We start from the raw sequence: 26,239 nt of genomic DNA, 5'->3' as shown, positions 1-26,239 counted from the left end.
GGCCGGGCGTGTGAGGGGGGCGGAAAAGGGACGTCCGTTCTTTAATGCGAATGATTGTTGATTTTAAGTGCTAAATGGTGCCTGGGAAAGCAAAGGGGTGAAATCCGTTCTTGGATGTAGGCTTTTGTGGATCTGGTTACCTTGTGGATCTGAATACCTTGAATAAGATTGGAATAGGTTTGATTTGTATGTGTTTCTAGATGGTTCCTGATGGTAAATTACTTTTTGCCAGCTTTTCTGTTGTTTTTGTTTATTTTGTCCTTGTGAATTTGCAGTGGAAAGGAGCTGAGCTTTTTGTGGTTTATAACCTGGCTCCACCATTGCTTGCTGATGGCTGCTTTTTTTTAGTTGGGGGAGGAGGCATTGTTTTATTTCACTCATCTCTGACCCTCTTTCAGAAATCCTATTGTTCTGGTGATCTGGTGTCTCTCTTCTCTTTCTCTATCTAACACTGTCTGTTTCTCTCTCTCTGTCTCTCTTCCTCCCTCTTGTATAGCCTTTAGTGGAATTGCTATGGACCAGCAGCACCAGGACTTCCTGAGTTCTTCACCGAACAGCCACGGGCTTCACTACAACTCCTCGGATACCATGGCGACCTCCCTCTCCGGTATGACCATCAATGACCATCACCATGGCAACCAGTTCCATAAGGAGAACGGCGTTGCAGTGGGGCACATGGGACCAGGAGATTGTCCAATGAAAGGTGAGCATACTGGCATGTCTCTTAAACCTAAGTAGGTCTCAGCCAATCTGGTGCAAGCTTAGATTACCCCCTCAGGAAAAGCAGCCTTTGGGGGGAGGGGTAGGTCACAAAGAAGACCACTGCTATTTTCCCCTGAAATGCCTTCAGACAGATTAATGCTAAATTTAGAGACCACTGCAGGTAAAGATATTCTGCTCACGTTCCTGACCTTGGGTTCTCAGGGCAGTGTATGCATGTCAAATAAATGTATTCAATTCTGATTCAGCCACCAGTTTAGAGGCTATAATAACAGCCTCCCCCTGGGGCAGCCTCTGTATTCTTAAACATGAGATCAGTGAAACTGGACAATTGTGGATATTCTCAATAAATGAAATGGGAACAATATGAGGAGGGTTTGTATATCACGCTGTAACTGGCGGACATGTCAGATGACTTAGCAGCTTGTTAAATTTCATGGGCCCTAAAACAAGCAGATGGGAATCATCTGTCCTAATTAACCCTGATTGTCACGCATGCCTCTGCGCATTCATTGTTGCTAAGACGCAAGGAGGAGTGACCTATCTCCAACCCAACGAGAATACTTGCAATGTTGGAGATTTAATACTATCACGTGCGAGAGAGACACACACACCACAAGCCTTTAATTCCATGTGTTCTATTATTACTGTTTCTTCCTGTCCTCTGTGCTCTTGCTTTTTTTGTTGTTGTTGTTGTTGCCCTCTCACTGACTGACTGCGTGAGAACTGCGCGGCCAGTGGCATTTTTTAGTTTTAATCCTTTTACATAAAGCAAACACAACATGCTCGACTGGGCCGGGGTTTGTGCGCTCAATCCCGGCTTTGCAGCTGCGCTCTTCGCGCCGTAATCCAGGCATCTGGGTCATACCGCCGCCACCGCCCAGCTCGGACGGCCCGGGCCACCGCCTGGTCCGTCGCGTTCGAACCGGTCCCGTTCCCGGGGCCCCTGGAATGTGCTCGTGGGTACCAATTCTGCTCTGTGATCAAGGCCATGCTTTCAAGGGACAGCGCTGCCGCTTCAATAGACTGCTGGGCTCTGTTAGCGATCGTTAAATGGTTTTAAATGATTTTCTTTTTGGTCAATAGACCGCTGTAAAAAAAGAAGGAGAGGAGGGGGAAGGCTGGACAGGACATTACTGTGTCTCTATTCCATTCAGCCGGTCACTTTTGTCCCTCTGAAAAGACTCCCTCTCTCCCTCAGTGGCTCCTCGAGAGCCTGGAGAAAACTGTAGCACGCTGATGAACTGCACAGAGCCCGATGAGACCTCCTAGACAACACTGAAGCGCACTGACACGGCCCAGTAGTGTAGGGGACCGTTGTCGGCATTAAACATGGTGTGCTGTGTTCTCGTCACGGCTTTTCAATGCTCTTTGGTGTTGTGTGGGTAGACTGCCCCACTATGCAATGTATTTGATCACAGCTCAGAAAAATGGAGAACTCTTCCTTTACACCATAAAAAAAACAAAGAACCTTCCAAAGCTGGTCTTTTTTTTTTTTTTTTTTTTTTTTTTGGCGCTCTATAACTGGAACATTTGACACATACTTCAATATCATCCCACGGGAGAGACTAAACTATGAGAACATTTCCCCCAAATATGAGCAAGGAGGAAATGGCTGTACGACTGAAATAGCCCCAATGCAGTCTTTGTGTGGGGCAGGTGGGTGGGCAGTTCTAGAGAGGCCTTCACTCTGTTGTGGGTTTTGGGGTGGAGTGGGGGTTGGGATGGGGCTTGGGGGGGTTGGATGGAGAGGGTGTATGAAATAGAGGGGGTGGGGGCGGGGGTAATCAGAGTTGTGGTACTGACAGAGTGAACCCTAGAGTCCGTGCCAACTCTGCACAATGGTGTCCGTTGTCTTGCGCCCATTGGCATGCAGAAGGACGTGCCATAATGCTGTCTCTTCATCCCTCCGTGACCTCTCTCCTCCACACACCACCAACCCAACCCCGACTCCCCCACCTCTCCACACACACACACACACACACACACACACACACACACACACATACACATACACACACACACACACACACTCTTTCTCTCTCTCTCTCTCTCTCTCTCTCACACACACACATGCACACACACAAACACACACACACACACACACACACACACACACACTCACACAAACAAACACACATACACACACTCTCTCTCACACACACACACACACACACACACACACACACACACTCACTCACTCTCCGGCCTGGTAGTGCGTAGCCTAGCGTTCCCCAGTCTGCAGCCCTCGCTAGTGCACATGTTCCCCCCCTTCGCCCTCTCTCTCACACTCCACATCCAGCGGGGACTGCTCACGCAAAACGGCTCGCACCCGCCGCCAGAAACCAACGGCATGTGTGTCGACCTCTCAGACGAGCGTGAGTATGCTCGGACGAGCGCCGTAGCTAGACGTGGTGTGGTCATTAGATAGATGCGTAGGGTAGTGACCGTAGCCTATAGCTCTGGCTGGTCGAGGTGTAGAGATGTGGACAGGATTTCACAGGTAGTTTGGGTACAGTGCCGTAGATAGTAGTTTGACATGCCTCAAGAGATGTTCCTCAAAAAATAGCTTTGAGTGAGAAATGTTGTAATGATCCATAATCAGCACTATTGTTCATGGTCAAAGCATTGTGTGAACAGTAAACACAATGGACAAGCTCCATGGTTAAAATAAGCCTGTTATCAAGAGGTGTGTTCTGTTGCCACATATCACGTGTAGATCAGCTTTTATTGCCAGTTCTGGTTCATGTGGGTCCATCAGTGTTTGCAAAATTGAAATGCAGTGTTATGCTGGGTGGGGCGAGGCATGGACACGGCCTCTCCACAGTAGCCGGCGGAGGGAATGAGGTCATGATGACACAGGAAACAGGTTACATAAGCCTCTTGCAGAAATGTCTTGTCTCATTACTTACGCAAGCCATCGCTTTAACGCAGGGATTTCTCTGTTCAGCTAGCCTGTAGGTGTCTGTGCCTTTTCTTGCCCCCCCTTATGACCACTGTCCTCACATCACTGATGTTTAAGGTATCAGCAGCGTCCAGTTAAAGGTTTTGGCTAGCCTGGCTTGTGTGAAGCATCTAATGGACCCCCTGTGTACTTTGTTTGTGTCTGACTGAACCGCTTGGCCGGCAGTGGAGGCTGAGGAGCCCGAGCCTGTGTCAGAGGAGAGAAAGGATGGGACTGTGTCCATCTCTAAGCTGAAGGAGACTCAGAGCGCCCCCTCTGGTCAGGAGGTGTCCACTGGTATGAGGCCTTTTCCCTTGACAACAGTTTGGCATTCATGCTTGACTGGCAGGGATGCTCTTTTGTTTACACTGTTTTGGCTTGAAAATTTGCTTTAGTTTCTTGACTGCAAACAACCAACATGTACTGTATGCTGTGTTTTGAAACATGTCCTTTCTGATGTAGGCCTATTTGAATAGCTGTTTGTGGCTGGTGTGATATGGACTTTTTTCAGCTTTCTTTACAGCCTGCATTGCTTTCCTTTAACTATTTCATTTTTCATAGGTTGGTTTCTTCCGTGTGTTGCATTATGAGTGTGTGTGTCTGTGTGTCTGTTGTATTGTCATTTTGCTGCATGTGTTTGAAGTATTTCTGATTAGTCATGGTATTGATACTAATTACTTTTTTATTATTAATTTACGCTTCACATATAACTTTTGCTGATATTTTTGTGTTTCTCCCTCATGTTATTACCAATCATTAACATGAAGCAATTATTCCACAGCAGACGACCCAACACCAACAGCAGAAGGGCTAGAGAATGCGCTAGCCTCACCATCGGAGATCATGGAGGGTCAGAGTGCCCTCTCTAGTGTAGAGGGGAACCTCGGTACAAGTGCTATCTTGAATCATATGCCATTCTCAATCCATTACGTTACTCTCTGTATCTGTTCTGACGATTTTTATTTACATTATCTGGGGTTTATTTTAAAAAGCAGAGTGTCTAGAACAAGCAGCAGAAGAGACAGAGTGTGGGCTAGCCTCCCCATCTGATGTCGCTGAGACTGAGAGCGCCCTCTCTGTTGAGGAGGTGCAACTAGGTATGACGGTCTTGTTGTGCAGTGGAGTGGCTTGAACTTCTGTTTGACAGAGATTTTGCTCGTTGCAATATATATTCCACTGGGCTTTGTGCTTTTTAGCTGAACTCAGATTTGGAACAAAAAGTTGCCTGGCTTCGTTTGCTTTTATTGGAATGCCAATAGCCATAGACTCACTCCTGAATTTGCTTTTGAAATCTTTGCGTTTCCAGTGCCTTTAATGTAATTTTGCTTCTGATACTAACATTACTTTCAGTGCAGTTTGGTGTAGACATATTTTTTGGGATTTGCTTTCTATTGGCTTGCCTTTCTATCGTATATTACAACAGCTACACACAGAAGATCCCTTTAAAAGATCCTCTTCTCCTTTTGTGTTGGTTTCCCTCGTCCAATTATCAGTCATTAATCAAAGCAATTTTTCCACAGCTGACAATCCAACACCAACAGCAGAAGGGCTAGAGAATGCACTAGCCTCACCATCAGAGATCATGGAGGCTCAGAGTGCCCTCTCTAGTGTAGAGGGGAACCTCGGTATGAGTGCTATCTTGAATCATGTGCCATTCTCCATTATGTTATCGTCTGTATCTGTTCTGACAACATTTATTTACATTATCTGGGGTTTATTTTTAAAAGCAGAGTGTCTAGAACAAGCAGCAGAAGAGACAGAGTGTGGGCTAGCCTCCCCATCTGACATCGCTGAGACTGAGAGCGCCCTCTCTGTTGAGGAAGGTCAACTAGGTATGACGGCCTTGTTGTGGAGTGGAGTGGCTTGCTTGAACTTCTGTTTGACAGAAATGTTGCTAGTTGTAATACGTATTCTACTGGGATTTGTGCTTTTTAGCTTTGTGCGTTTTAGGTTTGGAGCAAAAAGTTGCCTGGCTTCATTGGTTTTATTGGAATGCAATTTGCCAAAGACTCCCTCCTGAATTCGCTTTTGAAATCTTTGCATTTCCTGCCTTTAATGTCCTTTTGCTTCTACTAACATTACTTTCAGTTGCAGTTTGGTGTAGACGTATGTTTGGATTTGCTTTCTATTTGCTTGCCTTTCTTCCCTATCCTATTCCAACAGTTAAACAGAAGATCCCTTAGAAGATCCTCTTCCTCTTTTGTGTTGGCTACTTGTGTGTGGCAGTGCTTTAAACATCTCTTCCCTATGACACAGACATACCTCTCTCTTCTAATGAAGCATTTCTTCCATAGTGGAACGCCAGGAACCTGCAGCAGAGGAAGCTGATGATGGACAATTGTCTGTGTCTGAGCACTCTGAAGCTGACATCGCCCCCTCTGGTCAGGGGGAGGAGTGTGGTATGATGTTTTATACCTGCAGTGCTTTTTTTGTCCTTTATTAAAGATAATCTTTGCTTTGAGGTAAAATGCTATGCTTTGTGGTAGTCTCCTCTAGAATGGCTTTGTTTTTGGTTGTGATTTTGTGCTTGCATAGCAGTTGACACTGGCACAGTCTGGCTCTGATCCATGTTCATTCAGGGCCAGAATCTGTCCCTCCAGAGCCACATGGCTTTGTTGATGTAGTAATACTAATATTTTTATTTTCAGAGTTTAACATTAAGAGGACCGTTAAGTGTGGGCTTATACCATTTACGTTTCCGCCATTGTCAGTTTACAATTTGGTAGCCTGCTTTATGTTTTGATCACCAAAGAATACATTATATTTTGAAAAATATTTAATACATCAATAGACATTCTTACCAAAGAATTGCGTCTAATCTTTGTATGACCACAGTGCAGGTTAATAGTCATCCCACCTTGAAATAGATGCGTGTGTCTGAACAATGAATGTATGAGGCTTTTGTTTTGGGCCGTTCATCTCTGACTTGGGTACTAGGTGGAAAAGCAAGGGTGGAATGATTTGGGAACACCAGACACATTCCTTGCTCTTGCTGAATAGTTTGAAATGTTTGGTAACCTGCCCTCACTTTTTTCGCTTGGCTTCCCTTTTGTGTGGACAAAGAGCACTTTGTGCTTTGCATAGACTTTGGTGCAGAATATCGTTGCAAATATAGCTTCTTTTATGTAGGCTATCCTGATTGATCCAGCTTTCCTTTATTATACTTGGCGCAGGACTGTTGTCAGTATATATAGTTTCCTAATTCGCTTTCTCTATTTTCTCCTCCTTTTCAGCAAGTGGAGGAAACACGGCTTCTCCAACAGGTAAATAATCTCATGCAGATCCACTGAAGACACCTAACAATGATGCACACTCACCACATTTAGTTTAGGATTAGTCATTTCTGGGTGTAAATGCATTATGTTTTGGGCACAAAATGGGATATTTTACCTAATGGATTAACCTCAATTCTGACCGTGACCCTCACCATAAGCATGGAGCACTCTGCTGCCCAATCATAATGCAGTTACTCTCACCATTCATCATCATTGTGTGTGTTTTTGTCATGGTAACGAAACATGGATTCCATTCTGTTTGCTCTCCATTTTGTTTCGTACTTCCTCATTTTCCATCACTTGGGAATCTCTTTGTTTTTTGTTCATTTGTCTTTATTGATGCCTTTTTTTTATTATTATACTACGTTCACTTCTTGTTCTTGCGTTGTGAAAAAACGCCCAGCGAGTCATTGCACTGCGTTGGCAATTTCCGTTTGTGGACCCTCTCTCTGTGGGATGAATTTTTCTCCTTTCATTTCTTCTCTGGATTTTCTTTTGATTGGCACCTGTTGAATGCTAGTCTAGTGGAGCCCCAGAATGTGCCAGATGTCGTCTCTGCTTGCATACCCAGTAAAGGAACGGACACAACAGGAGTGTCTCTTTCTTTACTGGACTGCTGAGAGCTCTGGGCCGGTCTTTCCCAGATTCGTTAAGAAGCTCTTAACTGCTAAGAACCTCTTAGGAGCGTTCTTAGTGCTCCTAAGAGGTTCTTAGCACTTAAGAGCTTCTTTAACGATTCTGGGAAACCCGGCCTCGGAACTTTTTACAAATCGGCACATGCTGCTGCTCCTCATGTCATAAAAAGCGAGGTAGAGTTTCATGATGATTCTTGCTTTTTGAAAAAGCGCCAGAGGATCCTAGTGGCTGGGGACTCCATGCTGGGGGCATGGGGGCTGTTAGTAGCTCTGGAGGAGGGGAGAGAGGACGGAGAGACTCGGCCGGTCCTTCAAGAGTAGAGGCCAGGTCATTCCCTCTGACCCAAGTCCCTCCCGCCGCCGCCGCCGCTGCGGAACTGGGACACGAGTGGGGCTCGATGGGCGCGGAAAGCTTTCCGATCCGGAGCGAAGAGGAGGAAGAGGACGCAGCGGAGAACGAGGATCTTCTAAGGAGCAGCTGGCCGGCGGGGCCCGCTCACCCGCTCCACCGGCCGCTCTCGCTCAGCCCCGACCGCGCCCGCAGCCTCTCGCTGGAGGCCGAGCCGCCCGCCTCTTTCCTGGTGCGCAGCGCCGCCCTGGAGGACCTGACGTCGGTCGGGGAGAGCGCGCTGGAGCTGGACGAGCCTCGGTGCACCGCCACAGACGCTGCCGCTGCTGCTGCTGCCGGTGGAGTGGACGCCGGGCGGATGTTTGGTGCCGCGGAGCAGAGCGCGGCAGCATATGGGGGACATCAAATCTCCCCCGGGAGGGAGAGGGGATCAGCGCCTAATCCGTCGGGAAGTTCCCCGGCGAGTGCCAGCGCCGGCTCAGGACAGACGCCCCCACCGCCTCCCCCGGACGGGAACGCCGGCGGTCCCCGGAGGGAACAGCTGCAGGGAACAGGGCCCATTTTCCCATCGCCGCCGGCCAGCAGGGACTCCTCGCCTCTGGGGCCAGCCGCTGCGGTCCGGCCGAACGGCCAGAGACACCAGAGGGACGACGATGGACGGGGCTCGGACTTGGCGTCCGGTCCCGCGCCATCCGATGCCAGCGGCGGCGACCCTCAAGCCAAAGACAGGCCGGTCAGTTGGACCGGCGACGCAAAGGGCTCCGCAGGAGCCTCTCCTCTCTTGAAGAGAGCGGCGTCGCAAAGCTCGCCGGCCAGAAAGTCATACGTTCCCGTCGCGCAGTTTAAAGGTCTGTTGTGTTACGCTCACCAAAAAAAAATCCCCCCCCCCCCGCCTCCCACTTCGTCAACTCTGTCCCGTTGAGTTCCGTTTTTTTCTTCTCACACTTTTTTTCTGTTGCAGCGTCCGTCGCTAAGCTGTGAAGCACTCTCTATCTTCCCTGGTTAATCCAGGCCCTGCAAATCAGTGCTGGGTCATGGCAAAGGCCAAGTTGCTTTTTTTCCGTTCGTTATATTCTCTCTGCCTCTCTATCTCTCTCTCTCGCTCGTTGGATCTGTCTTATCTCCCTTGGTCTTGCAGCCTCGTTACGTTTGGGATTGAATTAATCCAGTTTTACTGGCCATGTTTTTACCACACGTCCTGTGTGCATGTCACTCTGCATGGGTGCAATGTGTGAGAGTGTGTGTTGTGTGTTTGTGTGTGTGTGTGTGTATGTGTGTCTGTGTGTCTTTCTGTGAGTCACATCATCATCATTTTAGAGGAGTTTACTGGGTCACCACTGTTACTGCTTGCACATTCACACCCTTGCACGCAAGCACGTGCACAAACACGCACGTGCATACACATACACATATGCACACACATCCACATACATGCACACACACACATATGCACACACACATACACACACACATGCACACACACACACACACAGATTTCATGGATTTATTGTATTTGTAAAAGCTTTAAGTATTAGAATTTAAGGTATTACACTAATATTTCAAACACTGACAGTTTTATAATAATCAAGATGAATCTCAGTTGTCTGTAATATCAGGGCAAAGCCACATTTGAAACCATGCCAAATTCAAATACTCTTAACTCTGTTTATGTTAACATTTGTGAGTGTTGGAGCTCGGAACTCTCCCTTTAAATGCATACACTGTGTCCCTCTCTTCCCCAGCACAACCCAAGGCTGACAGCGATGCTGACAAGCGGGTAGGTGACCGTGGCTACTGCTGTCCATTTGCTCTGTACTACCATCCCTTATGGAAGAGTCACACCTGTCCTTCATAATATACAGTAATTAATTACCAAACATCCTCACCTCACATCTCCCGTCCACCCACCCAACAAACTGCTAGCTCTCATTCTCCATCGACAGAAATGGTTTTGTCTTCTATGTCCATTTTTTTTTATGTTCACCTTGTTTTATGTTCATCCTCACATCCGGGCCACCACAAAGACCACCCGAACGCCCCTTGCCAAAGCTAGACCCTCCTCCCTAAAAAGGCCCACCGCAGTCCCCCCGTCCCTCCGAAGGAAAGCCCCGACCCCCCCCTCTAGCAGGTGCCCCCCAGCCCCCTCCAAGCCCCCCATCTCTGGGCCCAGAGAGAGACGGCTCAGGGTGAGTATCGGAAGGTTCCGGCACATGCCTGCTGCTTACCGCTCCGACCGGCACACCCCCGCTAAACCGATGGCGGGAAGATCCTAATCCCGGTGCATGTTGTACTGACCTGACGATAAGAAGTGTCAAAGGGATCACAGCCTTATTATTGTGAACCTTTGGCAAGACCATGACTAGTGTCTAGGCTTGTGTTCATGACAACAGCATAGGCTTGGAATCTGCCATTGTGCAGTGGAAGTAGGCCATCGCTGTGAATAAATGGTTGACACAGCATAATTATGCATAATTACAAGTCCCTAAACCAGGCACCCATTTTTGCCTTGCTCTTTCTTAATGCCTACTAAAGCAGACATGTTTTAAGTACATGAACTATTTTCTCTAATGGCTTCCCACTCCAGCTGTAAGGACTTACTGTAACTTCTATTAAATCAACCCAACTGCTTGTAGACTTTGCTATTAAGCACCCATTTCCTCATCCTTCCCTCTTCATCATGCTCCATTGACTGTTGACCTACAGTACTTATTGCTTGAGGAGTTCACTGCATGTTCTGTTTGTTGTTTCTGTGCTTTCGGTTAAAAACTGGAAACATGTCGTGATTTTTCTGCTTGCAGGCTCCAGGTGCAAGACCTCATGCTGCAGGCACTAAGATCCCAGCCATGACACCAACTCAGTCGGGTAGTCGATTTGTTTCCCCCCCACCCCTCCTCCTTCCATCACTCCCCTCCAGTTTAACCGTCTGTAATACGGTAGTTAATGACCTCTTCTAAGGCCTCTGAATATGGAACTAATTGGAATAACTTGACTGCAGAGATCTTAGGACAAAAGAATGGTTGTCCCCTTCACGGGCACTCAGAAATGACTCCGCTTGAGTAGTGCAATTCCTTTGACGTAGCGTTTAATCTTCAAGACTTTGCAGCAGAAAGTACATTAATGTAATGGGCTTTTCTGCTTGTTTTCACAGTCAATGGCAAAGCCGCTGCTGCCAAGAATGGCAAAGGTAAATTACTCCAAAGTGAGGAAAAGGGAAGAGGCACATTATACTAAGAGAACTAAGACTATTTGCACTAGAATGTACTACTAGAGAAGTCACAATTCAAGTAAATAGCATGATTAGATCACTCTGCTCTAGGTCTGTAGGTTATACAGTCTAACTAGCTGGTGATTATGCCATTGCGATAGATTCAGTATGTACATGTAGGTAGAGACACTTGTATCATCAGCAATGTTGCTGGACAATGCTCCGTGTTCCATGTTGTTCTGGGCAACTTTTATCATGATCATCCAATCAGAACGCATAGACCCGGTTATGTGGTTGCCCAGCAACATTGCTCAAAAGGTTACCCCATTTGTCATCACCTTCTCCATACTATGTTGATGAGGAGCCCTCGCAGTGCTGTGCATGTATAACCCCCGTGCCCTTTGACCTCCATCAGTCTCCCCCAAGGCCGCCGACGCGAGTGGGGGCAACAGCCCCGGCACCCCCAAATCCCCCGCCAGCAAAGCGCTGGGCGCCAAGTCCCCCGCCACGGGCAAGGAGATTAAGAAGGTGGCCGTGATCCGCTCCACGCCCAAATCCCCCGGCTCGCTCAAGGGCCGGCCGCCCGCCCCGCTGGCCGCCGCTGCCCCCCTGCCCGACCTCAAGGGGGTCAAGTCCAAGATCGGCTCCACGGCCAACCTGAAGCACCAGCCGGGCGGAGGACAGGTAAACTCTTTTCATTTGGTTTTTCTTTTCGTTTTTTTTTATGGCAAGGCAAACTAGGCTAAACATCCTGTGTATTTATGATAAATGGTCTCTAAATTCTCTCTCTCTCTCTCTCTCTCTCTCTGTATCTCTGTCTCTCTACCCTTAGTTCATTATGTGATTCATTTGAATGAGGCATGCTTTTTTTGCAGTGTCTTTGAAGTTCGTTTAGTGAAAGAGAGAGCCTGTAATGAAAGCTGCACAAAGGGCTGAGGAAGCTTTAGTTTAGTCTGTGCACCAATATAGCAGCAGCGTGTAACCCTTGCCTCATGTCTGTTTATAACAGCAAGAGATATCTTTGTAGTTTAAGCTCACAACACGTCATATTAGCTGACAGAATCTTTTTACACTGCATTCTTGAGTCAGTGGGTTGCTGCTTTTATCCCCCAACCACTTCCACGGTGGTGAAAGTAGACATTTTTGTTACTTTTAAGAAAGGTTTTCTGGCCGGCTGTTGGCCTCAGTGAGCTATCAAACCCTAGGGGTTGTGCTGTGATTATTTATAGTGACCCTGAAAGAGGATGTGAGCTGTAGTACTTTCAGTTTTACTGAAAGATGTGAAGCAGGCTTTAGGGATAGAATTAGTCCATTTAGTCCAAAGCACAGAGATGGTGGACTCCCTGTTTTGTCAACTGAAGAATCCAAACTCATTTGTTTTCTTAACAATATATTTATGTAAATGTATTATAAGCTGTAGCCTATATTTATGCTTTATATACTTTACTCAATTGTATTTCTTTATTTCAGTTATATAAGCTTTAACAACTTAATTTGAATATCAGTTGATTACGTATTTTCTGTATAGACAGTATACTGTATATGGAATAAGCAATTATGGTATTGTTTAATAATAATTGTTTGCAGTCTCCTTTGAGACTGACTGTAGTGTGTTTCCCTCTGACTCCCTTCTCTCTTCCCATGCTGTCTCTTTCTTCACTCTCTTCCATTTAATTCACATTGCTGAACAGTTGAAATCAAAACAGTTGAATTGGTTCTCTTCAAGAGAAAGAAAAAACATGCAGGTACTCGTTCACCGGTGTGGGCTCTTACGAGTCGATAGATAGATAGATAGATAGATAGATAGATACTTTATTGATCCCCAAGGGGAAATTCAAGGTCCCAGCAGCTTAAGACACCACACACAACATACAATACAATGTAAACAGGAAAATATAAAGCAAATCAACAAATCAACATGACTAAAGGAGCAGTAAAATACTATAGATAAGATGTGCATGAATGTACTGAGGATTGGTACTGTGATCCAGTATGAGGTTTGTGTCAGGTTGGTAGTGCAAATAAGTCCAACAGTGCAACAGTGCAAGATTAAATTCTAGTGACCAGCAATACATTTGTACAGTACAAAATGTAAGCATAGTAAATCCAACAGTGCAACAGTGCAAGATTACATTCTAGTGACCAGCAATAAATATGTACAGTACAAAATGTAAGCATAGTAATAATAATAACAACAGTACTAGTATGAATATATGGACAATTAAAATAAACCTAACATAGTAATAATATAAGAGTTACAGCAGCAGTGCAAGGATAGTTAGATATGGGTGCAGACATTAGTCATTGGTCAAATATATGGACAAAAAGAGGGTAGACATGTAAGCCATGCCATGTAAGTGTATAAGAGGGTGGAGGTGCAGATATACTATGCATAGAAGTCCAACTCTCCTTTTCCCTTCAGTGAAGCATTGTACAGTTATATGGCCCTGGGTACAAATGACTGTCTGTTGTGCATGTCATGGAGCGTAGTCTCCAGCTGATCAAGCTCTTCTGCTGTCTGATAGTGCTGTAGAGTGGATGACAGTCATTGTCCAGGATGCTGTGTAGCTTGTTCAGGGTCCTTTTGTCTGATACTGAAGTGATTCCCTCCAGATCAGCTCCCACAACAGAGCCAGCCTTCCTTACCAGCCTGTCTAGTCGCCCAGCATCCCTCTTCCTAGTGCTTCCTCCCCAGCATGCCACAGCATAGAAGAGGACGCTGGCAACAACAGACTGGTAAAACATCCAGAGGAGCTTGCAGCAGACATTGAAGGACCGCAGCCTCCTCAGGAAGTACAGCCTGAGGAGTCCTTTACATAGCTAGTGTCAAGAGATCTTATCACTTCTCCCCTACCCTTTTGCAGGTACAGATATTTGATGAGAAGTTGGACTTTAGTAGTGTCCGGCCTAAGTGCGGCTCCAAAGACAATATGAGACATGTGCCGGGAGGTGGAAATGTGAGTGACTATGGGTTGAACTCAACGCTGCCAGTCTTGGTTCTTCCTTGAGTTATGATGACCATTCGTTCATGCCTTAGCACCGAGTGCTTCCGCTATATCCCTGATGTCCTATTCCTCGTCCAAGCGCCACCATTACGACAGCCACGACAACGCCCTAGAATCCTCACAAGTGCACTAAACCATCTCCTTTTCTGTTTCTTTTCGCTTTCTCTCACGCAACTTCACCCTCTCTCTCTCTCTCTCTCACTCGCTCTCTCTTTATCTCTGGGATTGTGTATGGAGAGACTATGGGTTACTTATTATTTCTGTCTTTCTAGATCCAAATTCTGGATAAGAAGATGGACCTGAGCAGTGTCCAGTCTAAGTGTGGATCCAAAGCCAATCTGAAATACCAGCCTGGAGGTGGAAATGTGAGTGTGAACTGTAAAACTGTCTGTTGTACCATTATCATAGTTGAGGCCTTTTCTTGGATCCCTGAGATATTTGTGAAATCACTAGCACAGGGACAAATCTCAGATGAAATACTCAATATATTTGTCAAAAAAGTACATGTTGTTATGTGTGTGAACTACAAATGACATGAAGTCCAGTTTCAGTGGTTAGCACAGGGCATTTTCACCATTTGAAATCCAGTGAAGGTCCTGTCCCACCATTCTGTGGTTCAAATGTGATGTTCAGTCATTAAGCTCTGGCCCTGTCCTTCTCATCAGATCCAGATTCTGGATCAGAAGGTGGACTTCAGCAATGTCCAGGCCCGGTGTGGCTCCAAGGCCAACCTCAAGCATACTCCAGGAGGTGGCAGAGTAAGTAACCATGGGATTGACTCAGAAGTTAACCTCATGGCCTTCTAGAGTTCTGGTTCTAGAGTCAAAGGTATTTTAGTCAGTTCTTATGTTTGCACAGACTTATTTGCCAAACAGTCTTTTTAAATAACAGGTCGAGCTACTAGCTAATTGTGATGAATGAAATGGCCTCTAGTAATTTCCATTGGTATGGTTCAACAAGTGCTATACTCTGGAATACCAATCCATGAAGATGCAGTTGGTTCAAACTGTTGGGAAATGGGAATTATCTGGAAATGCTTGGAAAATGTGGAAAGATTTGATGTGCATCCTACCAAACAATGCATGCCGATCTCAAAAATCTTGGATGCTCAGATCTTCTCAAAGGAGGTCTATTTATTTTTTTTATTCCAGTTTTTGAGAAGTGAGACAAACAACTCTGTGGACTGGCCAATGGAATACAAACTTCTCATTACTTTATTTTGATTAATTATTACTCAGACATGGGACAGAAAGAAAGAAAAAATCTCTCATCACAGAATAATTTTTTGGAACCCATTTTGTTCCAGTGGATCCAGTGCAATATTCTTACACTGAATTCTGTGATTTTCCAAATTCACACAACTGTTCCTGTTTGACACTACTATTTTAAATCAATCAGAATCATACTTCATTTTTTGATAATTTATTTACAACTGGAAAATCTTCATGGATGTAAGCTTGTACATTCTGTGGATGTAATTTGCACACAGAAAGGTCATGTCTACAGGTAATAGTAGATGACTTGACTGCAGTGTTTGAGGGAATGGTAATGTGATCAAACAACAGTGTCATCTCCTCGTCTTCAGTGAAATTGCTCTCGTCATCGGTCCCTGCGTTGGTCGATGCTGTCTCTGTCAACCTCAAAAAGAACTCACCTGTTCCCCTACCTTTTACAGGTACAGATATATGATGAGAAGGTGGACTTTAGTAATGTCCTGTCTAAGTGCGGCTCCAAAAGCAATATGAATCATGTACCAGGAGGTGGAAATGTGAGTAAACGTATGTGGTGAACTCAGCACCTTTCAGTTTTGGTTCTTCCATGGGTTATTAAGACTTTCGCTCACCCTCACCAGAAAAACGCTGAGCAAAGACCCCCCCCCCCCCCTCCCCTACCCCCCACCCTCAAAATCCTCCTCGCCCGTGCAACGCTACTGTACTGACCATGATTTTTAGAACCTCAATAAAGCACTAATCATCCTGTTCAGTTCACTTTCAAGTATTGTGGCCTTGAATGTGAAAAAAACCACATGATGCACTTTTGTTCCTCTGAGATGCAGTAAGGTCTCGCCACACTTTTTTTTTTTAACTCTCTCCTTTTTCCCCAGTATATATTTTATTTGCTCATTTGAACACTTTTGCTTTCAAAAGGGAAGATAATTGTCCTCTTTTTCTTTGTATTTTTGTCCTTTTTTCAGGTGCAAATTCTTGAGAAGAAGATGGACTTCAGTAATGTCCAGTCTAAGTGCGGCTCCAAAGACAATATGAGACATGTAGCGGGAGGTGGCAATGTGAGTGACTATGGGATGAACACAAGGCTTGGTCTTGGTTCTTCCTTGAGTTATGACCATTTGGAGTTCCCTCACCTGACCTGACCTTCAAATGTCACTGTGTCCTTCACTGGTTGAGTGTCTTCACAATACCACAGTTCAGACCCACCTGAACTCAACACGTATCACCCTGCTATACTCTCATTTCTTGGTATCTTCTCATGATGGCCAAGCGCTCACCCACAGATGTGTTTGTCGGAAAAGCCGATGAATTTAGCTATACAATTTCTCTCTAGTGGGAAATAATCATTCAAATGAAATGAAAGAGGGATATTTAATCATACTGAGACATTGGAAATCCAAAAATGTTGCACTCCCAAATGGGTAGCTAACTATGACTGTGACTCATTGCGCTGTTATGTAAGTATCCCCAGACAAGCTAGTGTATAAACATTTCAATCTGAGAAATGGGCTGGTAAAGGGAGTAACTATATGGAATAGCCTCCACACTTTTCCCACTCAGTTATTTCTGGAGTCATTGCCCTATTTTTTTCAGCCTGTGTCACCGTTTCACTCTCCTTAAACACACCTGTCGTACCCCCACTGCACCAACTACAGTTAAGTGCTGCAGCAAGGACAGAAATGTCCTTAGTAGTTGTCCCGCATCCAACACAACACCCACGGGTGTAAACCAGGCTAAACGTTCTGTGTATTTGTGGTGGGTCACAGCAGTGAGCATTGCTCTCTCTCTCTCTCTCTCTCTCTCTCTCTCTCTCTCTCTCTCTCTCTCTCTCTCTCTCTCTCTCGCTCTGTCTCAAATTTAGTTATCCTCATCAGCGTCCACTGATGCTGTTTGCTTCTCTTGAAGTGTAACGCTCTCCCTCCCTCCCTCCCTCCCTCCTCTCCCAACCTCCCCCACCATCTTTCAGGTTCAAATTGTTGATCAGAAGTTGGACTTAAGTAGTGTGCAGTCTAGGTGTGGATCCAAAGACAATATGAAACATGTGGCCGGAGGTGGAAATGTGAGTAACGGTATAGCAGAAACACCCCTGTCTGGTCTCTGTCCTGTACTGCCCTCCTCTACCAGATGCAACTAACGCACGACTTCCAATCAATCAACTCCTCCACCAAATGATCTAATACTGTAGCAAAAATAAACCCTCTGCATGAGAATTCCTACGTTTCCTAATTCCTAATACCTCGAGTCAAGGGTGCAGTGTGGCGTCTCCTCCTGTCTGTCACTTCCTAGAAGTATCGAAACTCTCATAACTCCCTTCAAAACATGTGACGTGACGTCAAGACATGTTTTGCCTGTGGGGTGGAAAATAGACATGGGTTAGTTGGTCTGTCTAGCAACAGTTAGCATGTTCTGTTTGTGGCGTTGTATTGCCTGAAACACCAAATCCCAGGTGTGAGTGTTCATTCTTGTCTGGTAAAGTCCCCCCCCCCAACCCAGAGTAGTGGACCCTCCCTATCTTGTTTGTCACTTCCCTTCAAAGACTTGTGTCTAGTTGTTAAAAAAGCTATTATATTTTTAAGTGTTCCATTTTTAAAATCCTTTTATGTCATGTGGTGTTAGGAAAACCAAAAGTTGTTGCTCAGTGAGATTGTATTTGTATTCAGGCGTGGGCCCTTGTGGGTCTTTAGGGTAAGTGCCGAAAGAGCTCATCTGTTCCCCGTCCTTTTACAGGTGCAAATATTTGATCAGAAGTTGGACTTAAATAATGTCCAGTCAAAATGTGGCTCCAAAGACAATATCAAACATGTGCCTGGAGGTGGAAATGTGAGTAACTATGGGAAGAACTCAATGTGCTGACAGCATTGGCTCCTCCTTGAGTTATGACCATTTAGTTTCATTCCCTCACCAAAACTGCTAGATATCCCGATCCTTTTCCTCACTCAATTGCCCTCTACTACATACTGACCTCAGTTCAGTCCACGTCATGTTAGCACTAACTATCCCTTCAATCCCTTACTCTTCACACAAGCCAACATAGAGAAGCTATCAAATCAATATTTAATGTCACGGATAATGCTGATCCTAGAACACTCTCCCACTAAAATGCAATAAATTCATGTTCCTTAGCTCACTGACTATGACATTGATTCTGTATCACTGCACATAAAGTTATAACAGAATTAGGTAGCGTATAAATAACGAAATACATGTTTTATACGTATAAACAAACAAAATACAAAACAAAATCCCTGCAGACCATCACCACACCCTCGCCCTCATCTCACAGCCTAATTCGCTGCTCTGTATTAGAGTCCTTCACTTTGACTGGAGGACACCGGGTTGTTTTTTTTACGACCTCTCCAGTACTTAACAGAGCCCGTGTTGTTGTCAACGGGTGCTGCTGGCTCGCTCGCCGCCTTTTGTAGCTGAACAGTTGGGGCCCCAGTGGAAAAGGCTGATGTCACAGGACAGGACAGGGCAGAGGGATACTGAGACCTTTGTGTCCAGAGGCGCTAACAGAGGCCCACAGGCCCCCGGACGGACGGCTTTCACGGTCAGCGATGAGGTCACCTCGTCAGGGTGGGGCTGCTGGACAGAGGCGGGTGGATAGTGGTGGTGTTGGAAGTTGGGGGGGGGGGGGGGGGGGGGCTGTGTATTCGGAAGTGTGAGCTGGGGGGTTGTAGGTGGGACAGAGGGCTGCTGGTGAGCTGAAAGGTCACACACAGTCTTTTTTCGCATGTGGCAGTGATTGTGGTGGCACCATGCTGCGAGTTGAGTTGGCGGCAAGTGGAAATGATTTCATTACGACGTGCATGTCAACAAGGAGGACAGCCTCGACGGCGAGGCGTGAGGAAACAGCGCCACCCCCCCAACTCAGAGCCTTAAGCACTAGTGGACGAGGCCATTAAAAGCCTCTCCATGTCAACCCCCCCCAGAGAGCTCACTTCCTTGTAATCTAAGAGTGTGTTAATGCTTTTACGGAGCACAAAATCAATGCCAAGAGCCCATTAGTGGTACAGCTGTCCTGATCTCATTAGAATAGTATACTATATATTATGCATGCATACTCACACTAAAGGAAGGGCTTGGAAGTGCAGTGTCACGGTGCGCATGATGCATTAAGTCTGTTATAGTCAGTGAAACAGCCTGCTTACTTGCGTGGTTACTAACAGATAATCCACTCAATATCTCCTAACACCCTTTATCAGGTAGAAACAGAACCGCTACAATCAATTAATCAATGTGGTGTGTTATCGGCTTACTGTTTGCAAACACACTCAGTGCAGTGGTAATGCACTAATGACTGGTTACTCACTTAGTATGCCTCACTATATAGTAGCACACTACACCACACTTTAGTATGCACTGGTTTCTGTATTTTTTAGACGCTTGTAAGTCGTGTCACATGCATCTTTGTTCAGTTTGTTTAACTGAGTAAGTGCAAGAGTCGAGGTGTGCCTTCCCAGCATGCATTGTTCTCCCGGTCAGTTTCAAACGCTTTTGAACTGAGAGGAGCTACACGCGGCCTATACGGTGGTGCTGAAATGTGTCCTCTGCTTTTTTTTTGTTGTGTCCAGGTTCAGATTGTCCACAAGAAGATCGATCTGACCAACGTGCAGTCGAAGTGCGGCTCTAAAGACAACATCCACCACAAGCCAGGAGGCGGAGCGAGGAGGGTGAGAGAATGTTTCAACACACACACACAGGCACACACAGACACACACACATACTGTACACAGACACAAGGAATTTCAAGGAATTTCTATGTCTGCTAAGTATATGTGCTAAGTATATGCAAACATACAAACTCTGATTACTTGTATAAGGTCTACAAAACATTCTCCCTTCTAAAAGAGAATACACTGGTGTTATTACTAACAGGTACCTTGGTATGCTTTTCATAGTTCCAAACTCATCACTTTAATGTGCACACGCGAGTTGAATGATATTAATATCGAATACCGAAATATGATATGAAACCACCAAAGACCACTCAAAGCTTCAACACCACGTATGGTTTATACACAGAGATGCATAATCTCTAATAGACTATATAATACAGTATGTAAATACAATATGTATAATACAATATGATCTTGTAGTATAATATAGACGTTTAAAACAGGACATTTGTAAAAAAAATGATTGTCAGTCTATGCATTAGCCTATTGTCAGTCTATACATCTGATGTTTCCTGATTGCTTAAATGGATTTTAGTGTGTTAGCATTCGTCCTCGGGGACTCTGTGGCTCAGCAGCTTGTAGATGATGTAGCATGCTCTGGTTGTGGGCGCTATACGTAGTAGCATCTGTGTGCTCATGAGAGCCTGGGGATGTAGAGCGGAAGTAGTGGTGCACTAACAGCACATCGCTGACCTTTAACCTGCATGACATACGAGCAACGGGGCTTACATGTTAGAGTGCAGTAGTCAAGCGGTAATACACGATCATATATGCTTGCACATAAGCTCAGACACTGGCACACAACAAATGCACACGCACGCACGCACACGCACGGACATGCGCGCACACACACACACACACACATGTACACATGCACACACACACACACACACACACACTCACTCGCAAACAAACATACTCACAAATGCAAACAAAAAAAGAAATCTACTATGCACACACAAGTGCACATACCCACTAATACACACACAGGCACACACACAGGCACAGCCACAGTCACCCAGCTGATGGCAGTGGCTTATGGGATTGCGTGCTTTCCTTCCCTTCCTCTCTCGCTCTGCTGCTTGGCGGTTGCATTCCGTCCATCTCTGCTCTTCTCATCCTTGTACCTGTTATCATCCCCTCTGGCTTCAAGCGTTCCATGAAGCCCTCTTCATTTCTTTCCCGACTAGCACACCGCCTTTTTTTGCTCATATGCCATTTTATGCCATTTTATGTTTACTTTTCAGTGTTATTCAAACCAGATGTGCAGTGTGATTTATATGCTGGTCCCATATATTACCAATATTAATTTGATTTTAAGATTTTATGTTTGACCATGTATTTTTAACTCATCGTTGTAAGTTTTGCTCTTGGTTGCACTCATTTCATTTTAATTTCTCATTTTAATTTCCATCTCCTCTGTTTTATTTTATTTGAAATTATTTTCATTTTTATTTTATTTTACTTCATGTCACACCCACCCCTCCCCCGCTCCACCACCACCACCACCACCCCTCCAACCACCCACCCTGGGTCACTGCGCCCTAAAGAGAGAGAAGGGGAGGGAGAGCGAGGGCAGTACCAAAACAAGCACCCCCGAAAACGGGGACGTGTTGGGCCTGGAGCCCAGTGACTCCCCTGCCCCGTCCTCCTCCACCAGCCTCAGCCTGTCCCCCGAACCAGCCATGCTCAGCAACCCCCAGATTCTGATCGAGGACTCCAGTAAGTATCATGCGTAGAATAGAAAACGTAGCGGGGAGAGTTTTTACAGTAAACTGGGTTGGCGTTTTTACAGGGTTCAGTTCTGATATTACTCCCACACCTGATTGAGTTTCATTCATTAAAGTGAAGGTTTTCGGTCTCAGGGGTATTTTGCAATGGTAATCATAAAAGGTAAGTGCATATATCAAGAGCTAGTTGTATCTCTAAAAAGGTGTTTGCCACAAGAGAGCATAAAATAGATGTAGTGGTTTGTCAGAGAGGGTGTCAATGATCACTTTTTTGCTACTCGTTATTTTCAAATTATACTTAAATATTCTATGTAGAATCCTTAGATCTACTATCTGTAGTCTTAAATGGGGCATTAATTGTGAACCTCAAGGGAACTACCAATTTGGCAGCAGCTCGAAATATAAGGTCATATTACAAAGCCTTCCAGATAACTTTTCATCAAAGGATGTTAAGTAGAACTAAGCTACACTGCTGCACACTAACCTTTAGAGGTTGTACTGATAAATCATGAATGTTTTTTAAATGGCCCAAGGGTATTGGTTGAACACAAGAACATAAATCTCTCTAGCAAATTCTTTTGGTTAGTTAGGATGCGCTCACTCTACCTACTCCATGCTTGAGCATGTTTGACCCCTAAAGTCATACAAGACAGCCGTGCCTAATGTGAGAGTTCAGAATAGAGTCACACAGAACTCAAGCTCTTATCTCAGCACGAGGAAGCGTGACCCTTAACACCGTCCGTGTTGCCTCCCATCACTAGATTGAGTCGCACAAGCTGAACTTCCGCGAGACGGCAAAGGCCCGCACCGACCACGGCGCCGAGATCGTCTCCCTGGAGGACTCGCCCCACGACCTCAGCACCGTCTCCTCCTCGGGAAGCATCAACATGGCCGACTCACCACAGCTCTCCACACTGGCCGACCAGGTGTCGGCCTCTCTTGCCAAGCAGGGTTTGTGATCACCTTGCCACCACTGCACACGCACAACAACCCACCTTCTGTCTAACACACACACGCGCACACACACACAGACACACACACACACTCTCACTCACACATGCGACAAGTTATCATCCATGGATCTCAACTCCCTGCTCTAACGTTCCGGTAGAATAGTGAAAAAAAAAGAGGAAAAAAAATTGTCCTCGTGATGTTTCCCATCACCTCTTTTCTCACCTTTGGGAATTTTCAACAAAAAAAAAAAAGAGCAAAAGACATGACACTGTAGTTTCCGAGATTTCTTACCGCGTAGCCGCCCCGGCTATCACTGTTGATTTTTCTTAACCTTTAGTATACATGACGACCAATGAAAGTGTTCTGATCCTCATGTTCACATCTTTAAAAAGATCAACTTCTTTTCTTCTCACTTCCTTTTCACTGACTGTGGGAATTGGTCATTGAGTTATTTTAGGAAATAATGAAAAATGAAAAAAAAAGAAAAAAGAAAAAAAAGAAAGATTCAGAAGGGATGATGTTTCCTGAGATCCTATTGTAGCCTCATATCTTACCACTGCATCTCTATGGCCATTGTTGTCCATTTCTAGGCCCGGTAGACTTTTACATTGTTAGTCTTTTCTTTGAGATGTTAACGGTGTTGTTGTGGAAATGTTTTGGGATGATTTGAAGTGGCATTTCAACAGGAGAATATTCATATGGTGTGAATACGTAATGGAAAAGGAGGACACATAACCATAGGATAAGAGGACACAGATTAATTGCGATATTACAGATTTGGAGGTTGCTTGAGGGGAATTGCTTAACTTTGAGGCTTACAGCACCTACTCTAGATAGATATTTAGTCAAACAAGAGGCACACACTAAATGGCAGCATTATATTGCAATGTTTGATGACAAGGCTATTTTGTGTTAGTCCCCTTTTCCCTTTAAAATATTAAACAAACATTAAATATTAAAACACAGTTACAGGGTATCCGTAGTTGGTAAATGCTTCGCTATGGCAACCAGAGCTATGCTTTGGTGAGTCATAGTTTATGCCAAGATGATCAGAGATTCAGAACAGTGAGGTCATTTCTTGCTCTCTCTGGCATAAAAGAGAGAAAAAAACAAAAAACAAAAACAAACAAACAAGAACTAAATGTAACTGAGACCCAGAGTGCTTGGTGTAGAGAAAACAGATGTCTGTTGAGCACTTTTTTTCTTGTAATATTCTGTGGCTATGACATGTATTTGATATGAAACATTTTGACTGTGCCTGCTGGCAGATTTCTAATTTATTAAGATTATTTTTGTTTCTTTTTTTTGTAAGTGCTTCATTGTAAAATGCCTATCATGTTTTCATTATTTTCTTTTTTTTCTGTTTGTTTAAAAGTGGCGGCTGTTTCATATCTTTAAGTTATGGGGAAATACAAAAAAAAGAAAAAAAAAACTTCATGGCATTACTCTTCAGCATTAACCCTGTGCATGGTCACTTCTACGCTATCTTTCTATAAAGCAGCTACTGCAGTATTACGGGGGGAAAAAATACACTTATCATACATTCTTACAGGCCACTGTTGCTCCATATAACAACCTTGCTAAGAGAGATTAATGACAAGTCTATTAGCCAACTTAATCCTAAATCATCCATTTTATTAGCCAACCTTAAATGACCATTCAACTAGCTAATCAAATTCTCTTGTATTACAAAAAGTGTTATGTATTTGTACAATTTGCCAGATAACTTTTTACGTCAGAAGGTTACATCTACTGCGAGTCCCAGAACTTGGTGGCTATCTCAGCCAGTGACGCCCCTACTATTACTGAGAGTGTCTCATGTTGGCCTTTTTAAATCAAAGAATGCCACAGCTTCGAGGAAGGCTACAACATATACACACCCTGATGACCTGGCTTACTACCCCCTTAAGGGTGTGCAAATGACTAATGGAAGCTCTCGATAATTGTATACCTGCCCAGTATACACTAAGGTGCAGTATCATGTAAGGCCTAGCTCCAGTACGAGACCACTGGAAACTGGCCTATCCTCTCTTCAGATGACATCCATTCAAAGAATAAAGAGAGAGCTGTGTGAGTGTGTCATCACTCTCCTGTCAGTAGACGAGGCTTCTTCCTCACCTGCTGCGGACAGTCATTAGCAAGTACGTGTCCAGTGCCAATCGGACCTCATGCCCATGCTTTGATCTTATGGAGCCTACACTCACCAGTTAGAGCGCGATTTCATCCGAGCACCTCAGTCTGCCAGCCTTGTAGTAGGCCCATAGCTACACCTGACTGTACAACACTCTTTTACGAACTTTGTCAAATCAGGTTGACAGGTCGGGTTGCCCATTGGGAATTGGGTGTGGTGCTATTATGTAGTCTCCCAGTGAATCGGAGGGAAAGCATTCTCAATCGGTTGTGGCATCCCACAACTGATCATTTGAAAACTATGCTACTTGCATGCGTCTCATGGAGGAGATGGACCTCTTTGTTGCCTCTTTTGTTTTTTTTTGTTTTTGAACACGATGCATTAATGGTATATCCTTTGCTCTCAATCTCGCGCTTCTTAGGATAAATATATGTAGGTATTACTGCAACGCAACACTACCCAAAAGGTGACCTTAATTTCCTTATTGGGTAAAGAAGGGAGGTGTAGTGATAGTATTTGATTCTATATAACGTAATGTGTATATGTTTGATTCTCGAATTAACTATTTGCCAAGGACATATATTTGAGGACACCATGGTCATAAAAGCGGTCATTCGAAACTTAAAACGCAGTGCTTGCAACACAATAATCTGCATGCTGTTTGGTCTTAGTTTTTCTTTACTCTATCACAAATTTGGCTGCACATTTTTTTGAATGTTTTTGGACAGATGTGTGTACTAGTGGGAATCATGGGTGTTTTGGAGTGGTTGGGTTGTGGATGAGGATGAGAAAAATGAAAGTGATTGGGGTCGAGAAGTTGGAGGCTCGGCCTGGATAAGGCGGATGGACAGAAGAAAGGAATTGTTGGCTACTAGGTAACGTGGGCTGGCTTGTGGCTGTTTTTTTCTTTCTGTTTCATCCCCAGTAGCTCTCCTCCCTCCCTCGAGGGCTCAAGGAGATGGACTTGCCGTTGTTCCTGTCTACACCTTTCTCACCAGTTTTGCGGGTTGTACATTTTAGCTTGAGCGTTGTGATTGTCGATATTGTTCTTGTGTGTTTTAATAATAATTGGTTTATGATGATTCTTGTCGCTGTAAATGTGAATTTGGAAATAAAGAATATTAAACCACCGTATGACCTCTAGACTTCTTTCCTGGCTGCACAGAAATTACAGCTGCAAAGTGTTAGCACTAGATTTTGGGTTCAAGAAATTTTTTCCAGAAAATTCTCACACACTTATTAGATCAACGTTTTTCCTTAACAGAGTGGTTGGCCGAGTGTTCGAGCATTAGAGGCCAGGCCATCAGCACACAATGATTCTAGTAAACAATTAGACATAATGCTAGGACATTTTTGTTTCAAGTGAGCTATACATCTTTAGAC

The 26,239-nt window shown here is 44.8% G+C and overlaps 1 protein-coding gene across 1 annotated transcript; it reads left to right on the top strand.

Moving 5' to 3' along the window:
• Positions 1-25,986, top strand: mapta (microtubule-associated protein tau a). The gene is made up of 14 exons (XM_062526041.1): positions 1-177; positions 497-703; positions 6,898-6,927; positions 9,666-9,700; positions 10,722-10,785; positions 11,072-11,107; positions 11,544-11,812; positions 14,406-14,498; positions 14,799-14,891; positions 15,809-15,901; positions 16,328-16,420; positions 17,329-17,421; positions 19,937-20,035; positions 22,533-25,986. Exons 2-14 carry the CDS (start codon positions 514-516, stop codon positions 22,728-22,730), a joined length of 1,386 nt encoding a protein of 461 aa, XP_062382025.1. The 5' UTR covers positions 1-177; positions 497-513; the 3' UTR covers positions 22,731-25,986.
• Positions 25,987-26,239: the final 253 nt, after the last annotated feature.

The sequence above is a fragment of the Sardina pilchardus genome, chromosome 22 (genome assembly GCF_963854185.1).
Source record: "Sardina pilchardus chromosome 22, fSarPil1.1, whole genome shotgun sequence".
Classification (NCBI taxonomy): domain Eukaryota; kingdom Metazoa; phylum Chordata; class Actinopteri; order Clupeiformes; family Clupeidae; genus Sardina; species Sardina pilchardus.
Note: the sequence above shows the minus strand (reverse complement) of the source record. Positions and strands in the feature narration are given on the sequence as shown.